At 41.9% G+C, this 26,297-nt stretch overlaps 1 protein-coding gene across 1 annotated transcript; it reads left to right on the forward strand.

Annotated features, from left to right (window-relative positions):
- Positions 1 to 19,794: 19,794 nt before the first annotated feature.
- LOC121748106 lies at positions 19,795 to 20,851 on the forward strand (the record flags this gene model as incomplete). The annotated part of the gene is made up of 1 exon (XM_042142322.1): positions 19,795 to 20,851. A coding segment is annotated over one exon (906 nt), but the record flags the coding sequence as incomplete, so codon positions are not given.
- Positions 20,852 to 26,297: the final 5,446 nt, after the last annotated feature.

Below are 26,297 nucleotides of genomic sequence, written 5' to 3' on the forward strand. Positions count from 1 at the left end.
GTAGTAATATATAGAGATTATATTAATATCATTGATTTTATGGAATCGAGAATGACTGAATATAATTGAAAAGTTTGCAGAATAAAATGCATAACAAAACTATATAACTGTTGAAGAAATCAGAAGTCTATGGGAATTTAAAAAAACATAAACAAATTTATGTTTCAATTAATTAATATATCCTATTTACAATCATTCATCAATTTGAAGGAACTTCATAATTAAGAAAAAGATTTAAGTTTTGTCGAATTTGACAGATTTCAAAATTGAATTTTATTCAGGTGATCAGTTGGAAGGGGATTTATATGTTGGAAATTTTTTAGTAATGGTTGTAAATATTTATACAATTCATTTTATATGAAAAAGCATCCATGATTTTTGAATTTAATGGAAAAGGTAAGTATATTAAAATATGTATATTGATATACATTTATTTTAAAAAGTATCTTGTAGTATTTCCTTAAAAAATGTGTATTAATATAAAATTACATTGTAATTGGATGATGAGTTTAACTCTAGTTTGCTAGTAAAACACAATATTTTAATATTTTCTAAAAACAATTCCAAATTTGTTACTCTTAAATTACAGATTCAACTCTAACTCTAAATCAAGTGAAATCTTATTTTTTTGAACAAAAAAACATTATAAAACTATCAAAGTATATCAAACACCACAATTGAGAGAGTCAGAAGGCAAATTGCCTTTAAGGCTCTAATGATCTTGTATTTCATATTATAGAGGCATTATAATTAAGCGATCTTTAATTATTGGAGAAAATAATTAGTACTATCTTTTTTTACTTTGGGAGAGATGAGAAAATATACATTGTGGACGTGTACATTTTCAATAATTATTCATTAAAAGGTTTTTCAACTAAATATGACTTCTCTGCAAAGCGTAATAAAGCTATAAACGTAGTAGTAATATTATACTCTCATGCATGGATGATTTCCATTTTCTTCCATCTCATAAAAATATTAATTTTTTTCTTTTCTATTTCTTTCCATTATTCGTAGCACAAATTATTACTATCTACGTACAATCAATTATTGTAAATTGACCCAATTAGTTGATCTGATATTTTTTTGTCTACGATTGTAGAGTAGTAATATTATTTTGTTTCAAGTGATATAGTATAAAATTAAGTAGATTTTGACGAAAATAAAACACGCATATTAGCGATATAAAGTCATGTCACCAAATAGATTAAAAAAACAAATACAGTACTATAAAAATGTTAAACGTTAATACATAAAAGGATGTTATCTTTATCGCATATTATAACATTTTATTTACTCCTATCCAAATTTTTATCATTAAGTTATCCATAAAACTTGAATATAATAATAAAGAAAATGTCGAAGCTATTATAGTTGATGATATTTTCTAGTATTACTTTATACTATAATTTGCGACCTTTCTATACATGACCAAATATATTTTTAATCCATATTTTTTTTTGTCACATACTCACATGTTGGTTGAGACGAATTTTGCGTTGGATGAAAAACATATACACCTATATAAATAAAGAACTTTTGCACTAGTTTTTCATATAGTACTAATTCACTACAAAAAAAAATTGTTAAGAAGATCTTTTAATACAATTACTATACTAAGAATGCTTCAAAAAATGTCTTATTGTTGGTGTCGCAACTAAAATTAGATAACGCAAATAGAATCATCCTAAAAAAATAAAAGATTAAGTTAATTTATCTTTAATTTAGAGACGCTTTCTTTTGCATCCTAAATTATTACTATTTTAAAAAAAATTTCAAACGTAAGTGATTGTGTCTCAATTTTCATGTCTAGATAAGTTCTTTTGTAGTGATTAACAAACAATCCTTATTCATTTTTCATTTTGATCCACTTTATGCAAGAATGGAGCCTATTAAACAAACAGTAGACCAGACTGAGTACATCCAAAGTGAATAATCAATTATGTAATATTCAATTCATTAATTTTTTACTCATTCTTAATTTAATAAATTAAGAATGCGCATTCTTTATATTAGTATCACAATTTATTAAATTCGATTTATTTAATGTACTTTGGAATCTAAAAAATCAACGACAACTTGTATATATTTGATGTCATGTTTTATCAACCAACTATACATTTAATGCATAATATTAAATTATTATTACTAAATTACCGATTCAATATTAATAGTACATAATACTATAATTTTAAAATTATTAATTACTATACTGAATTACAGATTCAACTCTAGCTCTAAGTCAACTGAAATCTTATTTTTCGAAAAAAAAAACCCATTATACTACTCCATTCAAGTATCAAAGCCATTTGAGAAAGTAAGAAGGAAATTTGCCTTTAATTTTATAGTACATCCTAGTATTATGGAGGCATTATAAGCACTCTTTAGTTATCGGGTAAAATAATAATTACTCACTCTCTCTCGTCATATGAGTCCTATTTGATTTGAGCACGAGTTTTAAGAAATGTAAAGAAAAGGGGTTGAGTAAGTTAGCGAAATATGAATTGTACTTATATATATTAATTTTAAAATAAAATGTGAGTGAAATAAGTTGGTGGGATGTTGGGCCTACTTACCATTTGTGGTAAAAGTGAAATATGACTCTTATTGTGGAACAGATGGATTATTTTTTACTTTGGTTGAGAAAATGCAGTATGAGGAAATACACATAACACAATGTCGTGTATATTTTTGATAGTTGTTGAAAACGTGTGAAATATGAAAGGCTTCAAGCTTTTCACATTCAAGTCCTTTGGCCTTTCATGTAATGTAACCTCCATTGGGTTTATGGTGTCCCTTAATGCCAAGACTTTTGAAGTGGTCTCTCATATCCTATAAATAGGTGGGTTTGAGAGATGAGAAACATACCAACAAAAATCATTCTCTCTCCTCTCTCCTCTCTTCTCTCTTCTCTCTTCTCTCTTCTCTCTTCTCTCTAGCTCTATACATCATAGTGTGCATATAGGAGCATTGCATAGCTCGATTCTCGAAACTCCATCAAGTTCGCCGGTGCCTAGCGGGGGGTTTGAGGTGCTTCTAAATGCTAGGAGGGAGTCGTTTTATCTTTGGGGGCAGTACGTCATTCCGTGAGCACTAGCCGGGGCGTAATTTGTCTTGCGAAAAGAGGGCTTCCCTCGACTCGACTTATTGTTGGTTTGTTTTATTATTTCCGTTGTAATTTCCATTCCACTTTTGTTGTTATCTTCTTTCGATTGTAATAGTTAGAGTACCGCTTGTACACGGCTTGAGAATTTTATCTCATTATTTCTAACAATCGCAAGACAAATTAGTGTACTCTTCTAAGACAGGATTATATGAATCGAAGTTGGAGGAAACATGAAATTCAAAGCTGGAATAAAGCAACAAACGGTCGCAATGTCGATACGCTATGGAGTGGTTAATTCCTTGAGATCTATTCTCTTGAGAATGGTGTTTATCGTTTGTCATTTGACAAGCAAAACCAATTTAGACTTGGTAGAAGTAATTGAGATGCATGAGTTGTTGAATATATCAATGCACTTATAGTTTAATATAATTGTCTACTTATTGATGGAGACAATATTGTGCAAATTATTTGAACGTGTTGTTATAAACAACAAAAATCACGAGGTGGTCGCAATGGTCTCCAACGTGAACCATGGTAACAATCCAAACGAATGGTTTGTTGATACGGGTGACACGTGTCATGTGTGCTCGGAGAGAAGCGTTTTTTCTACTTACAAATCTGTTGGAGGTAGAAAAGTACGCATGGGAAACCTAGCCTCTTCTGAGGTGGTTGGTGTGGGTAATGTGTTCATAAAATTAGGATCTGGAAAGGTTCTTACCCTCAAGGATGTGCTGCATGTCCCAGACATCCGAAATAATTTGGTGTCAGGCTCACTTCTAGTAAATCATGGATTTTCACTAGAATTTGAGTTCGAAAAGGTTATATTGACCAAGAATGGAAAATTCATAGGTGAAGGTCACCCAGTGAATGGGCTTTTTGAGCTGAATGTTACGGTCATTCACCGTGGAAACGGAATAAGCAATAAGGAAGATGACACATCCTCTTATTTGCTTGAGTGCTCTGATTTATGGCATAAAAGATTGGGAAATGTAAATCTAGATACTATAAAAAGATTAGTAAATCTTAATTTACTAAAAGTAGATAAGTTTAACTCACAAGAAAGATGTGAGGTGTGTGTTGAAGCTAAAATGGCTAAGCTGTCATTCCATTCGGTAGAGCGAAGCATAAAACCTCTTGAGTTGGTCCCTACAGACGTATGTGATTTGAAGTTTATGCAAACAAGAGGTGGGAAAAAGTATTTCATCACGTTTATAGATGATTGCACAAGGTATTGTTACCTTTACTTATTAAGAAGTAAAGATGAGGCAATTGAAGCGTTTAAAGACTTCAAAAATGAAGTCGAAAATCAACTTAATTGTCGAATTAAGTGTGTTAGAAGTGATAGAGGTGGTGAGTATGTAGCGCTGTTTGCAAAATTATGCCATGCAAGTGGTATAATTCACCAAACCACAGCTCCATATTCTCCCCAATCGAATGGTGGTGCTGAACGTAAAAATCGAACACTTAAAGAGATGATGAATGCTTTGTTGATTAATTCAGGTTTATCCCAGAACATGTGGGAGGGGGCTGTGTTAACGATGAATTATATCTTGAACAAGATTCCACTAAAAATAGGAATGTGACTCCCTATGAGTTGTGGAAAGGCAAGAAACCTTAAAATTCATACCTCAAAATGTGAGGGTGCTTAGCGAAGGTAGAAGTGCCACCTCCGAAATGAGTTGCAATAGGCCCTAAAACAATCGATTGTATCTTTATGGGTCATGCACTTAATAGTAGTGCCTATCGTTTCCTAGTCCATATGTCAGTTGTGCCTGGCGTGACAGAAAGAACAACAATTGAGTCAAGAAATATTATATTCTTTGAGAATGTTTACCCTTGCAAGAGGCAGGAGGATTGTTCTAGTGAAAGAATGATGGATGAATCTACTAGTTTTAATCCTCGAAAAAGGACGAGGTCAAGTCCTGAGGATGTAGAACCAAGACATGGTAATAGAGTTAAAGTTGCCAAGAAATTTGGTCCCGATTTCATAACTTTTATGTTAGATGACGAACCAAAGTCAGTGGAGGAAGCGTTGTCTGGCCCTGATGCGCCATTCTGGCTAGAAGCGATCAATAGTGAAATTGAATCAATTATGAGAAATAACACATGAGTGTTAGTTGACTTGTTAGAAGACTATAAGACCTTAGGGTGCAAGTGGGATCCTGAGAAGAAAATATAAAACTGATGGTACTATTGAAAAGTATAAAGCTCGTCTAGCTGTGAAAGGCTTTAAGCAGCAAGAAGGATATGACTTCTTCGACACATATTCACCCGTTACGAATCACTTCTATCCGGGTGCTTCTTGCAATTGCTGCTTTGCACAATCTTGAGATTCACCAAATGGATGTGAAAAATGCCTTTTTGAATGGTGAATTGGAGGAAGAAATTTATATGGAGCAACCTGAAGGGTTTGTAGTACCTGGCCAAGAAAGGAATGTATGCAAGCTAGTAAGGTCCCTATATGGATTAAAACAAGCGTCTTTGCAATGACACTTGGAGTTTGACAATGTGATGTTGTCCAATGGATTCACTATCAATGAGTGTGATAAGTGTGTTTACATTAAGAACACATATAATGGTTTTGTTATTGTGTGTCTTTATGTTGATGATATGCTGATAATTGACAGCAATAGTGCCTTTATTAACGAGACAAAAACCATGTTGCAAAGAAATTTTGATATGAAAGATATGGGTTTAGCTGATGTGATTCTCGGAATCAAGATTAAAAGGAATCATGAGGGAATTGCTTTGACACAATCTCATTACATTGAGAAAGTGCTTAAGAAGTTTCACTCGTTTGATTGTGAGCCAGCTAAGACTTCATTGGAACTCAACGTGCATTTGAGTAAGCACACAGGTGAGCCTGTAGCTCAAGAAGAATATGCAAGAATCATAGGGAGTTTGATGTTTATCACAAACTGCACCGGACCAGATCTTGCGTGTATGGTGAATAAGCTGAGCCGATTTACGAGCAACCCAAGCAAAGAACATTGGAAAGCTCTGCGTAGGGTTTTGAGATACTTGAAGTATACTCTTAACTTGAGCTGCAGTACACAAACTATCCCCAAGTACTTGAAGGGTATTGTGATGCAAATTGGATCTCTGATTCAAAAGACTCGTTTTTGACGAGTGGGTATGTGTTCGCTGTGAGGGGCGGAGCTGTTTCTTGGAAGTCAACGAAACTGACGTGTATAGCTCGATCCACCATGGAATCCGAGTTTATCGCTTTAGACAAAGCAGGGGAAGAAACCGAGTGGCTTAGAAACTTTCTAGAAGATATTTCATGTTGGAAGAAGCTGGTGTCGACAGTAGTGATACACTGTGATAGCCAAGCGGCTATATGGAGAGCACATAGTGGCTTATACAATGGTAAGTCTCGACATATTCGCCGACGACATAATACCGTAAGACAATTGATCACAAGTTGTGTTATTGCAGTGGACTATGTAAGGTCAATGGATAACTTAGCGGATCCGTTAACGAAAGGTTTAAACAGTGATCAAATGCATAAATTGCTAAAAGGAATTAGACTGAAAACCACATCTTACAAGATGATTATAGTGGTAACCCAACCATACGATTGGAGATCCCATGGGCTTGGTTCAATGGGAAAACGAAGCTATATGAATCTAGTTGTAAATAATATTGTGTCAATATTATTGTCTCGGTATACACCAAGGAGGAATGGTTCAAGGCATCACGTCCACCAGGCCGCCGGTATGCCCGATAGTGTTGACTATGGAAAGTTCAAAGCCCCAAACTACTATTCCAAATGCAATATTGTTTCTCGAGAATTGAGCAAAAAGTCTGCATGCATGCATACATGTCTTGTGTTGGTTTGAGCTCGCAGTGCTCTAACCAATGTGGGAGATTATTGAAAACGTGTGAAATATGAAAGGCTTCAAGCTTTTCACATTCAAGTCCTTTGGCCTTTCATGTAATGTAACCTCCATTTGGTTTATGGTGTCCCTTAATGCAAAAACTTTTGAAGTGGTCTCTCCTATCCTATAAATAGGTGGGTTTGAGAGATGAGAAACATACCAACAAAAACCATTCTCTCTTCTCTCTAGCTCTCTACATCATAGTGTGCATATATGAGCATTACATAGCTCGATTCTCGGAACTCCACCAAATTCGCTTGTGCCTAGCAGGTTTGAGGTGCTTCTACACGCTAGGAGAAAGTCGTTTTTATCTTTGGGGGCAATATGTCATTCCGTGAGCACTAGCCGATGAGTAATTTGTCTTGTGGAAGAGGGCTTCCCTCGACTTGACTTATTGTTGGTTTGTTTTATTATTTCCATTGTAATTTTCATTCCACTTTTGTTGTTATCTTCTTTCGATTGTAACAATTAGAGTACCGCCTGTACACGGCTTGAGAATTTTATCCCATTATTTCTAACAAATATTCGTTAAAAGGCTTTTGCAATTAACTTTTTTTGTATCTATTTAGAAGACTTATCTGCTAAGCATAATAATACAAGCTATACAAATCATGGGTTATTTCCATTTTCGTGCATTTTATAAAAATATTAAATTTTTTCTCTTCTTTTTCTTCACACTATCCTTTCACAAGTTATTACGACAGTATTTACACAATCAATCTACAAAAGATATACCAATAATATATTTTAAAAATATTACTCCCAATACATACATGTACATTTACCGAGCTTAAATTAATAATAATGTTACATACTTCTTGACCCTTTTATTTTACATCTATTTGTTGTTTTAACATTTTGTTCTCTCTTTCTCAAATCAATTTGTTTTGCCACCTTCCATTGTAGTATTTGCTTAGTACTCCTAAAGATGATTTCTGACAATTTTTTTTAAAAAAAAACAGACGATTTTAGATTTCTTAAAAGACAGTCCTCGATAAAAACCAAATTTACACAATTGAAACTCCGACATATATTACACTATTAAACCTATTTACAAGACATAAATCTGATTATTCGAATTTAAAGAATAATACTAATAAGTCTAATCCAAAATTATCGAATTTTTAATGAATTTATCGGAGAAGGACAATAATACAATAAAATTTAATCCAAACACATTAATTTCGTGCATGTTCATATCGAATTTTTCGTGTCAAAAATAATTTAGAATAAATTAATAAATGCTCATTCCGTTTCACTCTAAGTGACATATTTTTCATTTTTGGATGTCCCAATCTAATTGCTAAAATGTTTACTAAATATTATTATCTCTATACTTTATTCTATCTTCACTTAATTCACAAAACAAAATTGCATAAAATATCGTGCAAATTTATTAATGCTCTACTTATAATGGGACTAAAAGCATCCGCAGCGGTGGCGAAAGACGCCACCGCCGTCCGCGCCGTTGGCAAGGCGCAGGACCGCCGCCGCTGCAGCCGCGCCGCTGGCATGGCGCTGCTCGATGTATCGAGCACGTCCGTGCCAGCGAACGCACACGTGGCACGCTCCCATTCGTCAACGGCATAGCCGTTGTGTTTAAACTTTTTTTATTTTTTTTTTAAAAATCGGTATTTAATTATAAATAATGCTAAAAAATAAAAAAAAATATTTTCCAAATCCCAAAAATATGACCGTTTTTTTCCCGTTTTTTCTGAATTTTTTTGATTTTTTTTTATTTTTTTTTTCCCCAAAATCATCTATAAATACACACATTCATCATCCATTTATCACATCAAATCATCTCTCATTCATCTCTCATTGTGAAGACGTTCGTGAAGACGCTCCACAACGTTCGTGAAGACGATGGTATCTCGCCGATGGTATCTACCCAAGATGGTATCTACCGGAAGCTCAACAGCGAGGTCTCCCCTACGCCGAGGCGAGCATACGACGGTTGGCCAGAGGATCGAGACAAGACACACAATGCGCGATACTCGAATCCACAATCAACTACAAGAAGACCTAATCAACCACATGTGGGCGAAATTCGGCAACGAGTAGTGTCATTTTTAATTTTTAGGATTTTAATTATGTAATTTTTAATTTTTAGGATTTTAATTATGTAATTTTTAATTTTTAGGATTTTAATTATGCAATGTTTAATTTTATTTGTCATTTGTAATATTTATTGTGGGTTTTAAATGAATTTTAATATTATGGAAATGTTTTTGTGTAATTGAATTTTATATTAATTGTGCTCGTCCTTGCGGAAGAGCACAGTTGTGGGTGTTGTGCTCTTGCCAAAGAGCAGGCATGAATAGTACCGCCCGGGCCCACAACCGTGCCGCTGGCAAGAGCACGGTTGTGGATGCTCTAATGGGTTACATGGAGTATTTGAAGATTTGAAATATTATTTCTTATGATTAAATATGTACTCCATCCGGTTCACCGCAAGTGATTGATATTTCTCTCTTAGTTGTTAAATTACAAGTGATTGATTTACATTTTTAGCTAAAAATAAAATATCTAGTTTCTTTTACTTTATTATATCTCATACTTTGCTCTCTCCTCCTACTTTAATAAATACTAGTACTATCATTTTCTTAAATTTCATATCCGAAAGAAAACAATCACATGCGATGGGACGAATGAAAAGTACTACTCCTCCATTTCATACTAGTGGAGACATTTCTTTCCGAATAGAGATTAAGAAAAGGGTGTATAATATTTAAATAAAAATATAACAAAGTGGAAGAGTGGAAAAAAATATACTACTAGAAAATAAAGTAAGAGTGAGAAAATATGTTACATTATACTAATAAAATGACTCAATTATTATAGAATAACCCAAAATGAAAAAATTGGCTCTACTATTATGGAGATATTATATTTGGTTTGTGTGATTAAATTTCACAACATTATTTTAGATGATAATATAGTAATACGGGAGCATTAGAGCATCCACAACCGTGCTCTTGCCAGCGGCACGGTTGTGGGCCCGGCCCTACTTTTTCTGCCTACTCTCTGGCAAGAGCACAACACCCACAGCTGTGCTCTTCCGCAAGGACGAGCACAATTAATTTAAAATTCAATTAAACAATAACATTTCAATAATACTAAAATTCATTAAAAAAACCTAAATAATATTACAAATGACAAATAAAATAAAAACGACATAATTAAAATCCTAAAAAATTAAAAATTACATAATTAAAATACTAAAAATTAAAAAAACCACTACGCGTTGCCGAATTTCGCCCACATGTGTTTGATTAGGTCTTCTTGTAGTTGATTGTGGATTCGGGTATCGCGCATTGTGTGCCTTGTCTCGATTCTTTGGCCGACCGTCGTATGCTCGCCTCGGCGTGGGGGAGACCTAGTTGTTGAGCTTCCGGCTTCGTCCTCGTCGTAGAAGCTAGCCGCCCTCGGCCCTTCGTCGGCTATAATCATGTTGTGTAAGATAATACACGTAAACATGATGTCGGCGATATTATTCACGTACCATAGCCGAGCCGGGGACTTCACAATGTTGAATCGGGCTTGAAGGACCCCCGAAAGCTCTTTCGACATCTTTCCGTGCGGACTCTTGACGCTGCGCAAAAAGAACCCGTCTCGGGTCGTGCGGGTTGTTGAACGTCTTCACGAAAGTCGACCACCTTGGGTAGATACCATCGGCGAGATAGTAACCCATGTGGTAGCTATTTCCGTTGATGGTGAAGTCGATCGCCGGTGCTACACCATTCATCACATCAGTGAAGAGTGGTGAAAAATATAGTACATTCAATTCATTGTTGGATCCAACAACGCCGAAATATGCATGCCAAATCCATAGGCGGTAGTCGGCGACCGCCTCAAGGATAAGCGTTGGGCCGCCGCCTTTGTGACCGCTCAAGTGTTGCCCCCTCCAAGCAGTCGGGCAATTCTTCCACCTCCAATGCATGCAGTCAATGCTGCCAAGCATTCCGGGAAACCCATGGACTGATTCGTGAAGACGAAGCAACCGTTGGCAATCATCGGTGGTGGGTGCCCGAAGGAATTCATCCCCGAAAGCTGAACGAACGCCCTCGCAAAAATTCTTTAGACAAAGGATTCCGGTGGACTCACCGATATGCAAATACTCGTCGAAGATGTCGGTCGTTTGCCCAGTAGCAAGTTGTCTGATGGCACACGTACACTTCTGCAACGGCGTGATACTTTGTCGGCCGGCTGCATCTGGACCTGTTTGGAAGAATTCAACACGTGCGGACAATGTGTTGACAATTCGCATGAACAAGCGCTTTGACATGCGAAAACGGCGCCTGAAGTAATCTGCCGGAAACCGCGGCTGGTCGGCAATGTAGTCGGCAACGAGCCTTTTGTGGGCTCCCTCCCGGTCACGATGAATGTAGCGCCGATTTTATCTGGTTCTTTGAGGAGGAGGAGCGGGGGTATTCGCCGCGACATATGCTTCGTAAGCGGCACGATGTTGTTCGTAGTATTCTTGTTCTTCGCGTTCCGCTTCCGCCATAATATGGGTGGTGAAATCCATTTGAGGTTTTGAATGAGGGATGAAAGTGTTGATAGTTTGTATGAAAATTAAGAACGAGAGATGAATGGGGGATGAATTGATGTGATAAATGGATGATGAATGTGTGTATTTATAGATGATTTTGGGGGAAAAAATAAAAAAAATCAAAAAAATTCAGAAAAAACGGGAAAAACGGCCATATTTTTGGGATTAGGAAAATTTTTTTTAATCATTTTATATAATTTAAAAATGATTTTTAAAATTAAAAAAAAATAATTCAAAGGCCGCTATGTCGTTGGCCAATCATAAGCCGCCATGTCGCCTGCTCGCTGGCACGGCGCGAGCGCAGCGGCGGCGGTCCTCGTCCTCGCCGCTGGCACGGACGGCGGCCTTCACTCCCACCACCGTTGTGGATGCTCTTAGGGCTCATACTTAATTAGAGTGCTAACGTACATCCAATCACGTGTTACCACGTGGCACGAAAAATGCAATATTGTATACCTAAAAATGCAATATACATTGGCACTTTAAAATTAGTTAGCATATTAAAATAATCTTAAAATTTAATATTGTAAATATTCATATTTAAAAAACCTTAGATAAACACGTGGCACAAATATGCACTTGCTACACCGTCACTCAGACGATCACAGCCTTCCCGTGGCGCGTAGCCTTTTATATCTCTCTCTATATAATTTCTCTCTCTTAACTTACGTTTTAAAAATCTCTCTCTCTGTTAATTGAATTCACAGCCATTCAACCATATAAACTCCCACAATTGCTAATCCCCACACTTTCCGCCATTTCAACCAACCATCTCCTCCCTCATACTTCAAAATTTTCAGCCATTTCGTAGTGATATTTTATGTGATAGTGTTTATTCCGTAATTAAGCATTCATTGAAGGTGAATTTTTCTGAGAATTTGAACGGAGAAGATGCAGGCGAGCTCTGCAATATCGCTCTCCCCCAGTGATGGGGTACGAACTAAACAAGCCCAACAGCAGTGACGGCCCATCAGCCCAAAGCCCAAGGAGGAGTATGAGTTCGGCATTACCAAAGAGTTCGGAGGAGTTCGGCATTACCAAAGAGTTCGGCCTCAGCCTACAGCTCGGTAAAAGCCAACCAATCAAGCTCTGCTCTCAGGTCGGCATCAAGCTCTACTCTCAGATCGGCAACCAAAGCAGTTCGGTCTCGGTATTCGACCGAACAAGGAGTTAGTGGACCCATACAGGATGTCCAACACACCCACTACCACGTGATGTCAGTTCAGGCCACGATCGTAGGCCATGACCTACGCTTCACCCACGATCTTAGGCCATAACCTACACGACATCCACGACTTAGGGTGGTGATGCAAGCCATGATCTGAGTTCATTATATAAATAGAACTTAGATCTGATAGAAGAGGTTAGAATCTCTCTAGAGAAATAATCATATAGCAAGTCTGTGTTGTAAGCTGTAATTCGCAGATCAAGCAATACAAACCTGCCCCCATTTCTCCCCGTGGACGTAGATTTACCTCAGTAAATCGAACCACGTAAAATTCTCTGTGTCGTAATTTATTTTTACGAGCATTCATCATCACCAATAATTCGCGGAATCATCACTGGCGCCGTCTGTGGGAAACAGAGAACAAAATTTGTGATAAAGCGAATTTTTGATCCATTTTTTCCACCCAAAAAATGCATACCAGATCGCAGAGTACCCGCATTCCTGCCCGGGAGAACCAGGAGGAAGCCAATCCATCCCATAGGTCTGGAAAACGGCCTAGGGATAAATCTACCACCCGTTCTCATGGCGGAGGAACAAGCCGCTCCAAAAGCCGTCACACCGAGTCTTCCCAGCAGCCCGATTTGAACGAGGCTGTCAAGCTGTTTTTGGCTGAAAAGCAGGAGGAATTCTTAACCTTCCTGCAAAAAAGCCAAAAGCAGCCGGAGGCGAAAACGGCGGATTCTCCCTCTCCCTCCATACGAGACAGTCACTACCGCAGTAGTGTCATGTCTTCCAGGAGAGAGAATCCTCGGTACCGGAATCACAGGAGAACTCCAACTCCTCCATACCGAAGAGATGTCGGGTTCGCCATGTACGGAGCATTGAGGACTCCGTTCTCGGACGATATTACCCGAACTTCCCTACCACAGAACTACCGAACTCCGTCGATAATCTATGACGGACTCGTGGATCCTCATGATTTCTTGGGACGCTATCAATATAACATGGCGAACCAGGGTCTCAACGAGGTCCACATGTGCAAGCTGTTTCCCGAGCTGCTTATCGGGAACGCAAGAAGGTGGTTCGATAGCCTCCCCCAAGGCAGCATTAGATCCTACCGAGATCTAATGGATGCTTTCCACAGGAGGTTCTTTCAGAAAGCGGAAGCCCGGATCACTTCGGCTCAGCTGCTTTCTATACGTCAAGGTCGCGACGAAAAGATCAGCGATTTTATGACGAGATTCCACAAGGAATGCCTACAAATAGATAATCTCAATGATCTACTTGTCATTTCGGCATTCCAAAATGGAATCCTGCCCGGAGCTCTCTACAGAAAGCTCGTGGAGTGCGGTCCGCAAACAGCTCAAGAGATGTGGGACATTGCGGACAAGTTTTCTCGTGCCGATGAGGCAGACCGTCGAAAACGGTCTTTAGACAGCTTGTCTAGAGAAGACAAAAAGAAGCCCGGTCATAGCGATCAGAGGCATCCTCGCCGAACACCTTCTCCACTAAAGGAGAGATAGCGGTCATCCGAGGTGATCGAAAAAGAGCAAGTGTGTTCGCAGATTGCGCTTAAAAGTGCCGAGCAATCAGTTCGGCACCATCAAGCATAGCAATCACAGCAGCCGGAATCAGAGGCCGGCGAAATGACCAAAGTCACACCGGAGCCGAACTCGATGGTGTACGGCACTGAAGCCGTGATTCGGTTGAGATCGGCATATCCAGTCCCCGAACTCAATTTCTCCTCAGAAATGAATGGTGACGGACTGAGAGCCGAACTAGATCTTGCCGAAGAAAGAAGAGAATTGGCCTGCCTAAAAGCAGCCAAGTACAAGGAGCAAGTAGCCCGGTATTACAACCAAAGGGTGAAGAAGCTGCAATTTCAAGTGGGAGATCTCGTCTTGAGAAACAACGAAGTAAGCCGAGCAGAAAAGCTGGGCGAACTCGAACCCACATAGGAAGGTCCATATCGGGTGTCAGAAGTCCTCGGCAAAGGGTCTTAAAAATTGACTCACGTGTCAAGAGCACAAGTACCCCGAACATAGTACGTTCCCAACCTCAAAAAGTTCCATTTGTAAGAGACAGTCCGGTCAATGTGCTTTCTTTGGTTTGCTTGGTCTTTGTGTGTTTCTGTGCGTTTTGTCCGTGCGTTGTGTCTGTCTATGTGAGTGTCGTCTCTTACAAATATAACTGAGGTATCTCGTTCTTCAAAGGCTGATCCCCTTTTTAGAACATATAAGCCCACGATTGTGCGTCAAAGCTTCTAAAGAGGATACAAGACCACAATTCAGCTTAAACAAGCAGTTCGTCTGAAACGAGCTGCAACAAGCCCACGATTGTGTGTCAAAGCTTCTAAAGAGGATACAAGACCACAATTCTGCTTAAGAATCAAGCACTTCGTCTGAAACGAACTGCAACAAAAGTCCGATTCTCGCGATAAAACTTGCCTGAATTAGGACAAGGGAAAGTCCAATCCACGCGATAAAACTCGCCGAATTAGGACGACCAAGTTCGGTCAAAGCAGTTTACCTCATAAGACCGAGGACGACCATGTCTAGTCAAAGAGGTTTACTGCATAAGACCACTTCGGTTAACTGGGAAAGTCCGATCCACGCGATAAAACTCGCCGAATTAGGACAAGGGAAAGTTCGATCCCGGCGACGAAAATCGCCAAATTAGAACACAAAGACGAGTCCGGTCAAAGATGTTTATTTCATCAGACCAAAGACGAGTCCGGTCAAAGATGTTTATTTCATCAGACCAAAGACGAGTCCGGTCAAAGATGTTTATTTCATCAGACCAAAGACAAGTCCGGTCAAATATGTTTATTTCATCAGACCATAGACGAGTCCGGTCAAAGATGTTTATTTCATCAGACCAAAGACGAGTCCGGTCAAAGATGTTTATTTCATCAGACCATAGACGAGTCCGGTCAAAGATGTTTATTTCATCAGACCAAAGACAAGTCCGGTCAAAGATGTTTATTTCATCAGACCAAAGACGAGTCCGGTCAAAGATGTTTATTTCATCAGACCAAAGACGAGTCCGGTCAAAGATGTTTATTTCATCAGACCAAAGACGAGTCCGGTCAAAGATGTTTATTTCATCAGACCAAGGACCAAGTCCGGTCAAAGAAGTTTACTTCATAAGACCGAGGACAAGTACGATGAAATTTTTTCGCTAAGCTGTAAATACAGTGTTAGAAGCGAAAACAAAATTTCATTTATCAAATCTTGTTCGGCATACAACTCCGCTACCCTACAAAATGGCGTTACGCTATTACAAAGGACTATTCTACTGTCCAGGGTTGCTGAAGTTAAGCCACCTATCTGCAAAATCCTCTGGAAGCCGAGTTCGGTTGTTCCGAGCAGATGAAGAATAAGCAGGTCGACGAGATGCTATCCTCGACCCAACGCCTCTTCCCCGAGCCTGAGAAGTCCTAACACCTCGGCGATGAAGAGTCTCTGCAATAAGCATCTGCTGATCTTGCTCGCTCATAGTCACAACTCCTCGGCGAATTTCAGTCCGTCCCCGTCTTGACGATTCCGGTTGCTCCTGAGCCCGTTCTCGTCTTGACGTTTCCGGCTGTTCCGGAGTTCGTTGTTGGCTGGGAGTAGGATTTTGAACAAGGGAACCAGAGGTTTGATCTGGAGTGCGAGCATCTGTTGGCGCGATATGCCGGAGGAATCTCTCAATTGAGGGACGCCGGGCAAGAACAATGTCATACCGAGAAGCCCAGCGCCGCAATGATTTCACGACTTGTTGGCAAGCCGAGCTCTCCAGCGCATTGTTCCTCCGGAGTACATTATACTCCTCCCACAGTTCGTCAACTCGTTCCTGAACCTCTGATATGGTCATTCCCCCGCGCACACGGATGTAATCCTCATACGCAGTCCTCTCAGCAATGGCCGTATTCAGCTCGGCCTCCAGATCTTTCTTATCGGACTCTAAGTCCTTGATATCGGCCTCCAGCTTCACTAAACGAGCCAGAAGCTCGTCATTCTTCGTCTGATCGGCTATAGCTCTTCTCTCAGCTTCGTCCAAAGCCGAAGAGTACAGCCGTTTCCAGTGAAGTATCTCCATCTCCTTGGGTACAAAGCAGCTATATCAGTTCGGCAGCTATACCGAGCAGATAGTAAAATACAACAGGAATAAAGGCGAGTACGAAAAGCTATACGAAGACAAATGTAGAGAATTTTTCATTCACAAGGAAAATTTTTTACACTAGGGCTTCAAGGCCATTTTACAAGGAAGAAACTAGACTAAGAGAAGGGAGACGAAATCATACTCCGCCTGCTTCGTCTCCGGCTCCTCGGTCTGGTACAGCTTCCTTCTCCTGGGCTACCTCAGCCTCGGCCTCGCCTCCTGCCGGCCTCGCCTCCGCCTCCTGATCGGCCTCCTTCTCCGGATGCCCGGCCTGATCGACTTCGGCCTCCCGCTCCAGCGGCTCGGCCTCACCCTCTCCGTTGTAAGTCGAAGCGGGTGAAACGGGTCCCACGGAGGCAAAGATAGCCTCCAGGTTCTCGTCCCGATCAGCTCGACAACTCCGGACTCGGTCTGCAGAAAGCAGGACCGAAGATGAAGCGAGCTCCTCAAGGAGCGGCAGATTCTGAAGCCGAGCTGCTATCTCTCGGCTGTACAGAGGCAGCACGACGTCGGCCCCCTGCTCGCCCTTATCGGCAATTAGCCTTACCAGACTACCGACAAAGGCCGAGAACTGGCTGCTCAAAAAGAGTTTCTCCGTGTAAACACGGAGACCCTCTCCTTGGGCAACCACGGCGGCAGCATCACTCCGTTTCGTCTGCTCTCGCTGGATGACGAGCTGGTTTTTGGCAAACTGAGCTTCATCCTGGGCCGAAATCCTAGCAGCTCTGGCTTTCTCAAAGTTTGCCTCAGCCTGCTCGGCCCGGTGACAAGCAGCCGCCAACTTCCTCTGCATCTCAGCATAGTCGTTGGACGCTTTGGAGAGCTCGACGGCGACGAGCTTGGAGAGCATATCGTTCCTCTGAAAATGGATAAGGAAAAAAGTCAACAGAGGGCACCAAAAATACAGGACAGAAGCCAAGCCAAAGAATCAAGAAGACAATTCACCTCGGCGAAGTCCGTGGGCCATAAAAATGGCTCACAGATATGCTCCGAAGGAGGCGCCAAGACCACGTCTTTCTCTGGCGCTCTCGGGGGCTTCTGGGTATTCCCCTTCCTACTTGCCGAAGTCGACTCCGGCTTCTTTGGACCCGAAGAGGTCTTTTGCCTCTTCGGATTCTTCTCGGCATCAGGCGCCGAGCTGGTAGCCTTCTCTTTCTCCGGCTCCTCAAGCTCGGAGGACTTTCGGATAGCCTTATTCAGCATGAACACTGCCAAAAAGCAAGAAAACAAGGTTAGTTTTCTTCGTTAAAGCAGTAGAGCATAAAGATAAAGAGAAATCCTCACCCTCGGCCTCTTCGTCCGAAGACGAGATATTGAACACGAGGTCGCCCTTGACGAGCTCAGTTTCCGAATACTGTTTCCTAATCATAGGAATCTTATTGAGCTCGCCCTCGAGCTCGGCCAACGGTTCTAACCGAGGATGGGGAATCACGGACTTCGGCCTTCTCCAAGGAAAGCCCGGAGCCGAAGTCCTATTATAAAAAAAGAAACGGTTTTGCCATTTCGGCCACTTGGTTTTGCAGAAGGCCCTAAAAGGCTGTAAGGGGATCAAGTAAAACCAAGATCCCTTCCTTTTAAACTGGAAAAAATTAAGGATTGCCCTCAGAGACAGATCCTTATCTAGCCTACGCAGTTCGGCAGCAAAAGCCGATAAGTGCCTCCAAGAGTTCGGAGTCACCTGACCTAAAGGGAGTTGAAAAAAATCAAGAAGCTCTACAAAAGGTGGGGGAAGAGGAAAACGAAGCCCGCATTCTAAGCAGGCTTCGTAAACGGTGGCATAACCCTCCGGCGGGTCGTTAGCCCTATGATCATCGTCGGGAACCACCGCCTTCCCCCCAGGTAAAAAATATTTCTCGTGAAGGGATATCACAGTATCCTTACTCAAGATACTGTGAAAATACTCTACGGTCTTCTCCCCGGATTCTTTCCGGCTAGAAGACCCCTTCCTACCGCTACCCGACACCGAAGAAGAAGAAGAAGACATTTTTCTTACTTTTTGAAAGTGAAGAAAGTCTGAAGAAGCTCTTGAAAGCGGAAGAAAATTTCTCGAGAAAGAGAGAGTATAGAAGACGCAACAGCAAAGGTGTTCAAATGAGGAAGAAAGGGCATATTTATCAGATTCGGCGAAGATTTCAAAATCGTCGCACCGTTTCGAATCCCACCTTTTCAGGATTCAACGGCCGGATTTTACTGTCGCATTTAATGCAGTCACATGCAAGGCACGTCCCCTGACGTCAGCCTCCCCCGTACCTTTATCCAGAATGCCGAAGTGACTCGCTTCGCCGAAGTGATTCACTTCGTCTTTCGGGGGGGGTAGTGATGGGGTACGAACTAAACAAGCCCAACAGCAGTGACGGCCCATCAGCCCAAAGCCCAAGGAGGAGTATGAGTTCGGCATTACCAAAGAGTTCGGAGGAGTTCGGCATTACCAAAGAGTTCGGCCTCAGCCTACAGCTCGGTAAAAGCCAACCAATCAAGCTCTGCTCTCAGGTCGGCATCAAGCTCTACTCTCAGATCGGCAACCAAAGCAGTTCGGTCTCGGTATTCGACCGAACAAGGAGTTAGTGGACCCATACAGGATGTCCAACACACCCACTACCACGTGATGTCAGTTCAGGCCACGATCGTAGGCCATGACCTACGCTTCACCCACGATCTTAGGCCATAACCTACACGACATCCACGACTTAGGGTGGTGATGCAAGCCATGATCTGAGTTCATTATATAAATAGAACTTAGATCTGATAGAAGAGGTTAGAATCTCTCTAGAGAAATAATCATATAGCAAGTCTGTGTTGTAAGCTGTAATTCGCAGATCAAGCAATACAAACCTGCCCCCATTTCTCCCCGTGGACGTAGATTTACCTCAGTAAATCGAACCACGTAAAATTCTCTGTGTCGTAATTTATTTTTACGAGCATTCATCATCATCAATAATTCGCGGAATCATCACCCAGCTTCAACAGCTATTCCAACACTAAACTCGCCGAAATCGCCGCGCGCGTCGTCGACGAGCTCGCCTCTCAGGAAATCTACGACGACGAGTTTTACTTCGAGGATATCTCGGCAAATCGACGATCTGAGGAGTTTGCAAATTCCGATTTCGTGAAGAATAGCGTTGAGGAAGGAGATTCTGATTATGTAGAAACCGAAGGAGAAAATCAAAATCGCGTCGACGACGACGAATTCGAGTTCGCTTTCGTGACGACGAGAGATTCCGATCCGCCTTCTCCGATCTCCGCCGACGAGATCTTCCACAACGGCCAGATTCGACCGGTCTACCCTGTTTTCAACAGAGATTTGTTCCGTATCGAATTTCCGCGGGAAAATCGGAAGGAATTAGGCGAGAATGTTCCGACGATTCGGCTGCCGCTGCGGAAACTGTTTAACGAGGAGAGAGAAACGCCGATGACGATGACGACGACGTCGTCGTGCTCGTCGTCGGACGCGGACGAGCTGGACGGAGTTCCGGCGGACTCGTACTGCGTGTGGCGGCCGCCGAATAAGGCGGAGGCGGAGGCGCAGTGCAAAAAGAGCAGCTCCACGGGATCGAATTCGAAGAGATGGAAATTTAAGGTGAAGGATTTGCTGAATCGGAGCCGGAGCGAGGGGAGTAAGGATGATTTCAGTGTATTGAATTCGAGTAAGAAACAGAGTGAAGACAGAGGCAAAGTGGCGCCGGTGAGCGGCGGTGGAAAGGTTAAGTCCGCGGCGGCGCCACCGCTTCCGCCGCTGCCGGTGCACGGCGGCGAGAAGCGGCGCTCGTACTTGCCGTACAAACAGGATTTAGTAGGACTTTTCGCCAATGTAAATGGATTCAGTAAGAATTTGCAGCCGTTTTGATTGCTTTTTAAAAAAAATAATTTTATACAGAGTATTTATTTGTTAATCAATGGGGATTTTCTTTTTCTTTTTCTTTTTTTGATGTGAATTGCTAATATCATCTTTCCTTTTCATAATAATGTAATGCGAAAACGACTCCATTTTTATTTTACTTTTATTTGTACGTATTTTGGTTAATTCCATTGTTATCTTTTCTAACATCATTTCTCATAAATAGGGTAAATGCGAATTTTGTGATACGAAAAATTCATTTAATTCTTTCACAAGTTTGGCCACCAAAGTTTTGAAATGGTCAGTGTTCATTTGATAATAGGCAACTTTAACTTTCATCTCGGCAAGGAAGTATAAATTTCTGGGGTTCTAACCCCATGTGAATATGAATTCTTCGTTTGGAATGTTCTAACTTGTAAGAAATTGTCCTACTGTTTTATTATTAATTAATATGAAAAGTTCTCATTTTGCTGTTCACATTATAGTTCTATGACATTTCAGCACTAACATTTAAAGATAAATTTAGACTAAAGTCTCAAAATGGTTCTTAACATATTGTGTTTTTTTTATTTTGGTCCAAAACATTATCTTTTGAATTATTCGGTCCCTCACATTTGAAATCGGATCACATTTGGTCCATTTTGGACGGTTCCGTCAAATATTTGACGGTTTTAATTACCGGGTTACAAATCCGTCACTAATCCGTCACTGAGAGAAAAGATTCCTTCCCTTATGGATTAGAAGCTAGTGTCCTAGATTTCCACTCTTAGTATACCTCACCGGCAGAAGATTTGAGTGTTGTTAGAGACTGGATTGGCGATAAAGAATATGTTCATGTTCTCTTTTTATTTCTTTGATATTATCTTCTCATTAATGTCCTTGATCTTTCGAAATATACTTATTATATTGTCTTTCTTTTGCTTGTTGAGTCATCGTTGTTTAGGATTTGTTTTTGTTTGAATTTGAGGACTTTATTTTTAGTAAAAATTCAAATTTCACATTACTCTGTGAATAGCAAAATGTGGCATTCACACATTTTGTAGCATTCGACATAATATTCAAACTGGAAAATAATATGCACCGCTAGTAGAAATAAAAAAATATTTAGTGTTATTGGGATTGCATAATGATGGGATACGAACTAAACAACTAAACAATAATTGCGAGCCCAATAGCAGTGACGGCCCATCAGCCCAAAACCCAAGAAAGAGTATCAGTTCGGCACAACCAAAGAGTTCGGTCACAGCCTATAGCTCGGTAGTATCAGTTCGGCACAACCAAAGAGTTCGGTCACAGCCTATAGCTCGGTAAAAGCCGACCAATCGAGCTCAACTCTCAGATCGGCAAAAGCTGATCGGCAAAGTTCAGCAGTTCGGTCTCAGTATTCGACCGAACAAGGAGATAGTGGACCCATGCAGGATCTCCACGACCTCCATTACACCCACGATCTATTTAGTGGTATTAAGCAGTTATCAACCCCACTACCAGGGCTGCAAACCACGATCTTAGTTCGAATGTATAAATAGAACTTAGATCAGATAGACAGGGTTAAGCTCTCTAGATCCTGAATCTTATAGCAAATCATTATTGTAATCTGTAAGCGAGACCAAGCAATACAAATTTGCCCTCTCTTCTTCCCGTGGACGTAGATTTACCTCAGTAAATCGAACCACGTAATTTTCCGTGTTGTGATCGTTTATTACTTGCATTTATTCCCATCAAAAATTCGCCACATCATCACTGGCGCCGTCTGTGGGAAACGACAGAAAACCAAAACTGTGATAAAAGCGAGTTTTTGACCCTCTTCCACCAAAAAATGCATACCAGATCACATAATACCCATACTTCCGTCCGTGATGAACGTGAGGAAGCTAGTCCAGCCCGTAGGTCTGGAAAACAGCCTCGGGAGAAATCTGCCTCCAGTTCACACGGTGAAAGAACAAACCACTCAAAAAGTCATCGCACCGAGCCTCCCCAGCAGCTCGCTTTGAATGAGGCTGTCAAGTTGTTCTTGGCTGAGAAGCAGGATGAGTTCTTAACATTCCTGCAAAAGAGCCAGAAGCCGGAGAAGAAAACGGCGGATTCTCCCTCCCCCTCCAGACATGAAAGTCACTACCGCAGTAGTGTCGCACCTTCCAGGAGAAAGAATCCTCACCACCGACATGTTCCTTCTCCTCCTTGTTACCGAAATCACAGGAGAACTCCATCTCCACCATACCGGAGAGATGTCGGATTCGCTATGTATGGAGCGCTGAAGACTCCATTCTCGGATGATATCACCAGAACTCCGTTGCCACAGAATTACCGAACTCCGTCAATGACTTATGACGGGTTAGTGGATCCTCATGATTTCCTTGGACGCTATCAGTATAATATGGCGAACCAAGGTCTCAATGAGGTTCACATGTGTAAGCTGTTTCCCGAGCTGCTTATCGGGAACGCAAGAAGGTGGTTTGACAGCCTCCCTCAAGGGAGCATTAGATCTTACAGAGATCTAATGGATGCTTTTCACAGGAGATTCTTCCAGAAAGCGGAAGCCCGAATCACTTCGGCTCAGCTGCTTTCTATACGTCAAGGTCGCGATGAAAAAATTAGCGACTTCATAAGACTGAGGACGAGTCCGGTCAAAGAAGAGTTTTCTTCATAAGACCGAGGACGAGTCCGGTCAAAGAAGAGTTTTCTTCATAAGACTGAGGACGAGTCCGGCCAAAGAAGAGTTTTCTTCATAAGACCGCGGACGAGTACAATAAATGAAATAAAAAATCGCTGAACTGTAAATACGCAGTGATAGAAGCGAAATGAAAAAATTTCATTTATTAAGTCTTGTTCGGCATACAATTTCGCTGCTCTACGAGAAGGCGTTACACCATTACAAAGGACTATTCTACTGTCCACGGTTGCTAAAGTTGAGCCACCTATCCAAAAAATCCTCATGATGCTGAGTTCGGGTGTTCCGAACAGTTGAAGAATAAGTAGGTCGACGAGATGCTCTGATCGACCTACCGCCCCTTCCCTGAGTCCGGGAAGTTCTAGCACCTCGGCGGCGAAGAGTCTCTTCACGAAGCATCCGCTGATCTTGCTCACTCATAATCACAACTCCTCTACGAACTTCAGGGCGTTCTCGTCTTGACATTTCCGGTTGCTCCGGAGTCCGTTGCTGACTTGGAGTACGTTCTCGTCTTGACATTTCCGGTTCATCCTGAGTCCGTTGTTGGTTTGGAGTAGAATCTTGAGCAAGTGGATTAGAGGTTTGAGTTGGAGTGTGAGCATCTGTTGGCGGGAAACGCCTAAGGAATCTCTCGATTGAGGGACGCCGGGAAAGAATGATGTCGTACCGAGAAGCCAAGCGCCGCAATGACTTCACAACTTGTTGGCAAGCCGAGCTCTCCAGCGCATTGTTCTTCCGGAGTACATGAAGCTCCTCCCACAGTTCATCAACTTGATTCTGAACTTCAGATATGGTCATTCCCCCGCGCCCGCAGATGAAATCCTCATATGCAGTCCTCTCAGCGATGACAGTGTTCAGCTCGGCCTCCAGATCTTTCTTTATGGACTTTAAGTCCTTATTGTTGGACTCCAGCTCCACTAACCGAGCCAAGAGTTCGTCATACTTCACCTGGTCATCTATGGCTTTTTTCTCAGCTTCGTTTAAAGCCGAAGAGTATAGCCGCTTCCAGTGAAGTACCTCCAGCTCCTTAGAGTTAAGAATACAAAGCAGCTATGTCAGTTCGGCATTTCAGTTTACCGAGCAGGCAGTAAACCACAACAGGAGTAAAAGAGATTACGAAAAGCTATAAAGAAGACACGAGTGTAGAAAGAAGAATTTTTTCATTCACAAGAAAAATTTTTTACACAAGGAGGGCTTCAAGGCCATTTTACAAGGAGAGAGAGAAACTAAACTAAGAGAAGGGAGACGAAATCATACTCCGCCAGTTTCGTCTCCGGCTCCTCTGTGGGTTTCAGCCTCCTTCTCCTTGTCTACTTCGGCTTCAGCCTCGGCCTCCCTACTCCCTCCAGCCTGCTCGGTGCCCCCATCGCCGATCTGCTGCACCTCCTGCTCGGCATGCCCGTCGCCGGCCTGCTGATCCGTCTGCTCGGTCTCCTTGCCGGCCTCGTTTTCCTGCCCACCCTCTTCGTTAAAGATTGAAGCGGGTGAAACAGGTCCCAAGGAGGCAAAGATGGCCTCCATGTTCTCGTCCCGGTCAGCGCGGCAGTTACGGACTCTTTCAGCAGAGAGCAGGACCGAGGAAGAAGCAAGCTCCTCAAGGAGCGGCAGACTCTGGAGACGAGCTGAAATCTCTCGGCCATACAGCGGCAGGACGACTTTGGGTCCCTGCTCAGCGTTATCGGTCATCAATTTCAGCAGATCACCGATAAAGGCCGAAAATTGATTGCTCAAAAAGAGTTTCTCCGCGAAAACACGGAGAGCCTCCCCCTGAGCAACCACGGCGGCAGCCTCCCTCTGTTTAGATTGCTCTCTCTGGATGATGAGCTGGTTTTTGGCACGCTGAGCTTCATCCTGAGCCGAGATCCTAGCGGCCCTTGCCTTCTCAAAGTCTGCCCGAGCCTGTTCGGCCTGGTGACGAGCAGCATTCAACTTCCTCTGCATCTCAGCATAATCGTTGGACGCTTTGGAGAGTTCAACGGCGACAAGCTTGGAGAGCATATTGTTCCTCTGAAAATGGAAAAAGGAAAAAGTCAACAGAGGGGCCACAAAAAATATAGGAAAAAAGCAAGGCCAGAAAATCAAGAAGAGAATTCACCTCTACAAAGTCCGTTGGCCATGCAAAAGGCTCACAGACATGTTCCGAAGGGGCCGCCAAGACAATGTCTTTCTCCGGCGCTCTTGGGGGTTTCTGAATCTTCCCCTTCCCCTTTGCCGAAGTCGACTCCGGCTTTTTTGGATCCGAAGAAGAGGTCTTCTGCCTTTTCGGATTCTTCTCGGCATCAGACGCCGAGCCGGTGGCTTTCTGTTTCTCCGGCTCCTTGGATTCGGAGGATTTGCGACCTAGCCTGCTTAGCATGTTCACTGCCAAAAAGCGAGAAAACAAAGTTAGTTTTCGCCGCTAAAGCAGTAAAGCATAAAAAAGAAATCCTCACCCTCAGTCTCTTCGTCCGAAGACGAGGAATCGAACACGAAGTCACCCTTGACGAGCTCAGATTCCGAATACTGTTTCCTAATCATGGGAATCTTATTGAGCTCGCCCTCGAGCTCGTCCAACGGTTCTACCCGAGGATGAGGAATTACGGACTTCGGCCCTCTCCAGGAAAAGTCCGGAGCCGCTGTCCTATTGTAAAAAAAAGAAACGATTTTGCCATTTCGGCCATTTGGTTTTACAAAAGGCTCTAAAGGGCTGTAAAGGGATCAAGTAAAACCAGGATCCTTTCCTCTTAAACTGAAAGAAATTAAGGATTGCCCTCAGAGACAGATCCTTTCCTAATCTACGCAGTTCGGCAGCAAAGGCCGATAAGTGCCTCCAAGAATTCGGAGTCACTTGACCTAAAGGGAGTTGAAAAAAATCAAGAAGCTCTACAAAGGCAGGGGGAAGAGGGAAACGAAGCCCGCATTCCAAGCAGGCTTCGTAAACGGTGGCGTAACCCTCCGG

Source organism: Salvia splendens, chromosome 9, assembly GCF_004379255.2.
Source record: "Salvia splendens isolate huo1 chromosome 9, SspV2, whole genome shotgun sequence".
NCBI classification, from domain to species: domain Eukaryota; kingdom Viridiplantae; phylum Streptophyta; class Magnoliopsida; order Lamiales; family Lamiaceae; genus Salvia; species Salvia splendens.